The sequence below is a fragment of the Salvia miltiorrhiza genome, chromosome 6, assembly GCF_028751815.1.
Source record: "Salvia miltiorrhiza cultivar Shanhuang (shh) chromosome 6, IMPLAD_Smil_shh, whole genome shotgun sequence".
Taxonomy (NCBI): domain Eukaryota; kingdom Viridiplantae; phylum Streptophyta; class Magnoliopsida; order Lamiales; family Lamiaceae; genus Salvia; species Salvia miltiorrhiza.
In genome coordinates, this window is record NC_080392.1 from 26,465,451 (window position 1) to 26,473,479 (window position 8,029).

Consider the following 8,029-nt stretch of genomic DNA (forward strand, 5'->3'; position numbering starts at 1 on the left):
CACCCAAAATTTTTAAGACAATAATAATAGGACAAATGAAGTATATATAATTACTCCTTCATCTCACTATTGGTGTATCAAAACTTTTGCACACGCGATAAGGGATTAATGCCCGAGGCTAAAGGTCTTGAATTCGAGTCACCTATGGTGCCGCCTTTAAATTTCTTTATTTAGTAATGTTAATTTATCAAAAAAGATACACAAACTCCACTCACAACAATACCCACTACTATCAACCACTTTTTTAAAACCCGTATCGTCCACAAAGTAGAAACAATATCGTGAACGGAGGAAGTAATATTTAATAAAAAAAATTAAAGACAACGGCATGATAGACTCAACCTCAAAGACATTTGACATTGGACATTAACCACTCTACCGCTAGCCCAACACACACATACTAAAAAAAATTGATTACGTTTAGTAGGGTTCCCAAAGTGCAGACACCGCTTCCTACTCTGTTTTAACTTCTCGCCCTAATTCCCCGAATGTTCACGCCTATTTTAGCCACAATAAGATAAAATCAAAAAGCATCTTCATATAAATACCAACTACCAGTTAAATGTTGGATTCAAGATCAACTAGCATCTAACTCAAACAGTAACATTTGCTGTCAAACTTTCGACACGAACAACACGAGGTAACTAAAAAGAAGTGCCTGGATTAATCAAATAGAGATATTTCCTTCTATGATTCAAGACAATCCACAAGTCTGAATCTGCATCAAATGTCCAGGATTGATCAGATAAGGCGGCTACCGTCTTAATAAGGCCTATACCTGTAATCTGCGCGCGGAGGTCTGCCTCCACTCATACTGCCACCCACGCCGTAACCCCACTGCCAAGTAATAATTACACTCAGTCAGTACAAGAGTTTGCACTTCATACCTTGTGACCAACCATCTAAAGAATTGGATACATGATGCTACTACTATAATGTATTTACTGACAAGATTTCTCAAATGGAAAAGAACAATTAATTTTCTTCTTCATGTTAGGTTAGAATACAAATCATAATTTTTGATATCCCAGAAGCAAATTGAGATACATTTTACACAGCAAACAAGTTATTCATCCAAATTATTTAAATAAACATGTAAATGGTTACGATTGCCAGAAAAAGCACAAAAATTCAAGACGGCTTACTAAACACTATCATTCAGGAGAACAAGCATGCAAACACACCATCATGTTTACCTTTAATAATTGTTGACATAAATTTAAAACTAAAATCACTAAATACTGGATTGGGATATGATGTAAGCTTCAACTTTTCAGCATTATGGTATCATTACCACAGCAAGAAAAGCCAGAGAAATGTTATACAAAGGCCACACATAAAATATATCACCGTGCAGAGATGAGGTACAAGGTATAGAGATCATACATAGATGGTGACATGAACTATGGAAAACACAAGCTTGCACAGATTCTTTAGGGTGAATGCCAGAAAAAATAATACATCAGTACTCACATCATCAAAATCTAAGCTCCCATACATCCTACCATAAGAGCGCACAGGTGGTGCACCATACCCAAATGGCTCGGGATTATTCATCGAGAAAGTACCACTTGGGCCAGCAGCAGCCGCAGCAGTAGCATCATCAATAGGTGTTGCTGAATCTATGGCAACCTGTAAAACAAGTAATTAAGAACCTTACAAACATTCTTGCCAATTTAGTTGATGAATGAATTGTTCTATACTCATTTTATTTATAAAACAATGATTATTACTGAACAATTGATTACTTCCCTATAACTATAAGCATTCATACAAGCATTGCATCTCAAAGAATCGTTTAAATAATATACATGGCAGTGTAGCACAAAGAAGGTCTATTTTTGGTCAAACAGTAAAAAGTCAAATAACAGGGGTTACCCAGCATCAGTTTCTGACTTAACATGAAGTTCTTAAGATCCAACAGCTAATTACTATGGAATTTAGAAACAGGGTGGTGGCAAGGCTATTGTTGAAAAGGAAAAAATACAAAAATATGAAGAAAGGCTTATAGTACTGGAGAAATATCTAATCGTTATCCCTCAACCCCTTAGTCCATTCATCTCTCATTCTCTCTATCTTTATGTACACGTCAGTTGAAACAGAGAGTGGACTTAGGAGAGTACAAACTACTCCCTCCATCCCGCTAAAAGTGGCTTGTTTTCACTGTCCCACTATTTGTTGCTCATTCCCATAAAAGGCAATAATTAACTCTTGAAAAGGCGTGGACACTACCATTTTTATCCAATTTTCACCTCCTTAATCTCCGTGCCGAAAAGAAGTGAGACACAAATAGCGGGACGAAGTGAGTACTATTTATAAAGCAAGATCAGTGCCAGGAGGCAAAAGGAGATCTAATACCCTCTAAATCACTTAGAAAATGATGGCAAATATGAATCGAAAAAGTTGTTAGTCTTCTTTTAGACAGCTGAGGGTGTAGCAGCAGGTGGCTGCATGAAAGAAAAAACCAATGCCTTCTCTAACCATTTCTTAAAACTTAGACCCACTGCATAATTCTCAATCTAGCTGGATATAATTGGTAAGATATGGATCACACTGCAAAATAATCATTTGATCCATATGTTAATAGCACAAATTGCTTTTAGACATTTGACAACTTCATATGACCTTGTCGGCTTTTGGTTCATCAATGTATCACTTGCAAAGATAAAGTACAACAATTTTTAACGGATTATAGTCTAGTCGAACATAAAAGGAGTTGAAACCTGCTGTCCACATATCTCATGAGATCTCCGAGCTACACGATCTGCAACACCATCATCAGCGAAAGTCACGAAACCAAATCCTCTATGACCAGTTCTCTTGGGGTCCTACAAAATTAGAATCGCGATATATCAAAATCTAGTGCCATCAAATGCAGTAAAGCACAGATATTCTTACCTTTGGCACATAAACATCTAAAATTCGTCCAAATCTCCCAAAATAATGGCGAAGATCTTCTACACTTGCCTCCTGAGGAAGCCTACCAACAAAGATTTTTTTGCCCATTCCACGAGGTACCTCCCCTAATGAGATAATAATAAAAAATGGTCATTTAACAGTAAATTAAAAAGGTAACATTGTGCTTTGGCAACGTACTTACTTCCGTACACAGCGCCAGGAGGATCATACAGGGTTGGTGCACCAAGTGCAGCATATCTAGTTGCAGCACTAATATAAGCATTATATGCTCCATATCCACCCCCACTTTGGGGTGTTCGGCTAACTGGCCTAAATTCTTCCTCCTACAGTACAGTCAGGAAATACAACTTACAGTTACGGGCTATGAACCACATTCAGACCACAAAAAATGCAAACAGACCTTCAAGATCCATATACTGGAAGAGGGCATTGCACCTTCATCGTGATAGTGGACCTCAAAGATGAAAAATGATTTTGGGTGTACGATGTGGCTTCTACGCTTAAATACTGTACATGGCATAATTACAAAGTATGCTCCTTGTCAACAAGCACATATCCTTTTATGCACCCAAACTATTACTAGGATGTGGGCTGGAAGATATTTGAACTGAAGAATTTATATCAAACCAGCATGTCATTGTCTTCTTTGAAAAGATCATAGAAAAAGATGCACAGGCAAATCTTGCAACGTGCTGCGCATAGATACTTCAAATTATTGTGGAAAAACAAGATTTTGAAAGCTACCTTCGGGGTTGCTCTATCCACAACCACAGTTGAACCGCCTAACTCGTGAGTCTCAACCATTAGATCATCTACTGCTTCTGTGAACAGTTCAGAAGAAAATAATTTTGTCAAGTGATACAAGTTATATAAGAGTACATGTACAATGCAAATCACAAGAACACGACTCCTTCACAAATAAACAATGTTAATATCAGGGATGCTATAGCTTAAGAGATTGATCAAATATTCAGTGTATCAGAAAAGGCAGTTATTTAAGATTTTATGCAGATGAGATCTCAAATCCAGCCCTATCAAAATAAAACATGCATCATTATTTCCAAAATTAAGATGTCACAGCGATACATTTAGGAGACTGGTAATTCAGTAAACTAAAAAGTTCAATTATAAGAAGATATATCATTGCATATTCAGGATACCCACAGGCACAGCAATACATATAAGACACCTAAATTAATTATCTCAGTTTTAGCAAGTAAAGAGAATTAACAAAGATCTTAGAGATAGAAGTCAGAGTTCAATTCAAGTATCTGTAGACAGGCACAAAATATACTTGTCCACTTTGCAGTAAAACTTTATATGAAAATTAATCTTCATAGACACAGAAACATTTCCAGAATGAAGTACACATTCTCTGTCACAACTCTCTAAAACACGGGGCTGCTAATCAGTATGAATATGAACACATAAAAATCCGACACCCAAGAAAGTAAAATACCAACTAATGCAACAAACAAGAATTACCAGCATTTGCAAAAGTGATAAATCCAATTCCACGATGGCCTTTGGTGGATGGATCCTAAAAAAAATGAATCAGTTGTGAGGTGAAACAACATAGAAAATCATCTTCTTGTTGTAGAGAATGGGAAAAATATAAACCTTCGGCATGTATAAATCTGTTATTTCACCGTATTTCTCGAAATGACTGTAAAGGAAGACAACAAATATAACTATCAGATTTTACAAGCACACATATAGGAGTCCAGTAAATATAGATCCATTTTGAATTGCAGATACAAAAATAACTCAATGTGGATGACTTCATAGAAGTAAAAGTAAAAGTAAAAATAGGGAGAACAACCTTCTGAAAACAGCTTCAGTTACTGATGGTGGAATCCTAGCCACAAATATCCTGGTAACTTTCTTAGATGATGTTTTCATTTCGTCCTAAAAAAAATAGAATATGTTCAACAATAAAGTATAATTGTATAAAGAATCAAATTATTTCTGGATGGCCATATAAACTGATAGAAAAAGTCAAACAATAAAATTGAGCATTAAACAAGGTAACCTTTGGGGTGGCTACTTTGACTTCCAACACCCTATTGCCAAGGAAATGCTCACTTGCTAATGCTGCCTGCGACATTCACAAATACACAGAATCACTATGTGAACTGATGATGGGTTCACAAAACAGACTGCTACCAAACTGACATTGAGACTTAAACTACATGGGAGAACTGGAGTTAACAATGATTTGTTCAAGAATCACCTTTGCATCCTCGGCTGTCACAAATGTCGCATATCCAAAACCACGAGAACGACCGGTAGAACGCTCCTGAAATCACCATAGCCAAGAAGATAAGGGACCCTATTCGTAATACATCCCTATGCATCTCATGTTCCAGCCAGACAAGATAAAATTGGAAATCCACACACATAATAGCAGGAAACTATTTCTAGACCCCAGGCATAGAGTAAGATATTCCACAGATCCAGAAATAAAGTCCCAATATGATTCAACACCAGGGGCCCCTCATATTACCTAATTACCTTACCCTTCAGGTAATCAAACCTGGTGAGAAAGTGGATATATTTCTAAGACAGAAGTTCATACCTTAAGATTCCAATACAGAAATTATATATAACATTGTAATAGGTGCACAATTTGGAGGCATCTGATAAGAATTCTTACAGAAAACCATGCAGTCAAGAACTATGACATTACCCAATTCCACTAATTTATCAAATGAAGATATTATTGACGGTGTTAGCAGAGAGTTCAAATCTAAAACTTTAGAGCAATGAGTTGAATGAAAGAAACATATTAAAACTTAGAAAAATTCTCAGCTTAAACCTAATAGGACTGAGAATCTTTGTTTCATTCTTTCAGAATATACCTGAACTGAACCCAAGTCTTCAGATAGTTGCAACCCATTGAACGAACCTTTCCCAGTCATAGTATACGTACTAAAGACCAACAGGTTTTGTTTTGTTTACTTACACAAGCAGCTCTCACAAATAAAACAATTCGAGCTTACCTTCAATACAATGCAGTCCTCCAGCTCCCCGAATTTGCTCATGTATTCCCTCAATCCTTCAGTATCCACATCCCATGGAATCCCCAGCACCTAGTATCGACACAGAAATGCACATTAATCAGATAACAATTGTAAGCTCATCAAACAGACAATTGTGTCATGAAAACTTACAACGAGCTTTCGGTCGGTCATGACGAAAAGAGGCCCTGCTATCTAGGAAATGGCGAATTTGGGCAGCTCCCACAAATTTCTCTCTCTCCTTTCCCTCTCTCTCTCTCTCTCACACCAACCCTCAATCGCTCACGCACTCTTCCTGCACACAACAATAGGGACACCTCTTTCTCACAACACACAATTATCATCATCATCATCATCATATACCAAAGCAAACTCACCTAATTCTCAAAATTCTTACACGATAAAAAAACCTAATAGAGAAAAGCAAAATTCACAAAACAATCTTGAAATTACTGCAGAGGCTCTCGCTGCTTAACTGACCTTTGGATTGGATAGGATTTCAAAACCCTAAATCGCTCCTCTCTCCTCTCTCCACTCTCTCTCTCTCTCTACCTCTCCGCTCTCCTCGCGTCGCTCAGCTTCAGCTCTTTACCCACCGCCCCTCTTAATCTAATTTTGTTTTTTATTTGCAATAAATATTCTGATTGAGTTAGCTTTTCAATAGCGACTTTCCCTCAAAAAACCAACGACTTTCAATTTCTAATGCTCAAGTAGAAGTAGTACTATTTCTCAACTCTATGGCATGACGTATTTCGGTGACGTCATTGCTCAACCAATCTTTTTCGTTGTCTTTTTTAGATTATCTTTGTAAAATAATTCAACTCGAACGGATAAGAATCAGATTCTATATCTTTTTTTTTTTTTAAGTTAATCAGATTCTATATCTTTTAAGATGGTTTATTTGATTTTGTTGGTTTTGTAACGATTGAGTGGCATTCACTGTTAAGTGCCAACTATAATGTCGCCAAGATATTATTTGTCAACAATAAATTTATGTATTTTTTTTTTGATAAATTACATAAGTAAACGAAAAAATTTAAAAATCGGACGATGAAAAATTCAAACACAAAACCTCAAGTCTTAAGTATTAACATTTTTATCGCTAGGTCAACACACAAACAGATCTAAGGTTTTGGCCTAAGACCATGTTTATTCACAACCGATCTTTGTAGGTTGTGATTAGAAGACAAAAAAGCAATAATGGTGCGTTCACTTTGATGGATTGGAAAATGAGGGATAACAAAAATTTATATCTTTAAATGTCTCATTTCTTATCCCATATTTTACACAAAAGAAAAATTCACCATTTTATCCCACCTTGAAGTGAAAATAAGGAAGAAAAAATGATGAATTTTTCTTTTGTGTAAGATATGGGATAAGAAATGAGACATTTAAAGACATAAATTTTTGTTATCCCTCCATGTAGATGGATAAAAAGCAAACACACCCTAATAATAAAAAAAGATACAATCATATATATTGAATGACCGATTATTATGGGTTGGTGATAAGTTTGGGTCATCAATCAATGACAATCTCTGCCAACACACACTTTTCATTGTTTATTATGACACTTGTCATATTCGTATTGAATGAATAAATTTATTTTGATTAATATTGAAGGTTGTAGTGGGTTATTGATAAAATATAAATCTATATATTATATAAAACATCAGTTTAACGGTATTTTAAAGCCATATTTTCTCTATCCCAAGTATCTCCCACATTCTCTGTAACCACGATTCTCTCACACACGATTCAAATCCCAATATTTGAAACTCTTTTCATCAAACTTCTCATGCCAGAAAATTTTTCTTATTCAACTTCTTCAACTTCAACAATAAGAAATTTCTCCAATAATTTGGGTAAAATTCTTCAATTCCCCCCCCCCCCCCAAAAAAAAACATCGTAGCTTTGAAATCCCCTCAAAACCCACAGCAACAGAAGCAATGCACAATCGAGCAACACAAGATATGAAGCGCAGAAATCCTCTTCTTTTCGACTTTGATATCCAAGCAAATCGCGACAGCGGCGAAGGAGGCCGAATCGTTCAAGCTCGAGTACTCCTTATGCATCAATCCTATACAGAT

The 8,029-nt window shown here is 36.1% G+C and overlaps 1 protein-coding gene across 4 annotated transcripts; it reads right to left on the bottom strand.

Annotated features, from left to right (window-relative positions):
- Positions 1-518: 518 nt before the first annotated feature.
- On the bottom strand, positions 519-6,665 carry LOC130987553 (uncharacterized). 4 transcript variants are annotated; one of them, XM_057911126.1, is made up of 14 exons: positions 6,420-6,665; positions 6,093-6,234; positions 5,922-6,011; positions 5,153-5,218; positions 4,952-5,017; positions 4,742-4,827; positions 4,540-4,585; positions 4,405-4,459; positions 3,664-3,740; positions 3,101-3,242; positions 2,899-3,023; positions 2,724-2,828; positions 1,474-1,632; positions 519-837 (listed from the first exon to the last, which is right to left on the bottom strand). In XM_057911126.1, exons 2-14 carry the CDS (start codon positions 6,111-6,113, stop codon positions 763-765), a joined length of 1,113 nt encoding a protein of 370 aa, XP_057767109.1. In that variant the 5' UTR covers positions 6,114-6,234; positions 6,420-6,665; the 3' UTR covers positions 519-762. The 4 variants fall into 4 exon arrangements, with proteins under 4 accessions (XP_057767109.1, XP_057767110.1, XP_057767107.1 ...); XM_057911127.1 differs by having other exon boundaries at positions 6,317-6,595; XM_057911124.1 differs by having other exon boundaries at positions 519-1,632; positions 6,420-6,635.
- Between the last annotated feature and the right edge of the window lie 1,364 nt (positions 6,666-8,029).

What these genes read in the sequence shown, in the direction of transcription:
- LOC130987553 (XM_057911124.1), bottom strand. Translation starts at nt 6,113, where the DNA reads ATGACCGACCGAAAGCTCGTT. An exon ending in ACTGAAGCTGTTTTCAGAAG is followed by an intron (nt 4,586 to 4,741) that starts GTTGTTCTCCCT and finishes CTTCCTTTACAG; the next exon opens with TCATTTCGAGAAATACGGTG. An exon ending in TAGATGTTTATGTGCCAAAG is followed by an intron (nt 2,829 to 2,898) that starts GTAAGAATATCT and finishes CTAATTTTGTAG; the next exon opens with GACCCCAAGAGAACTGGTCA.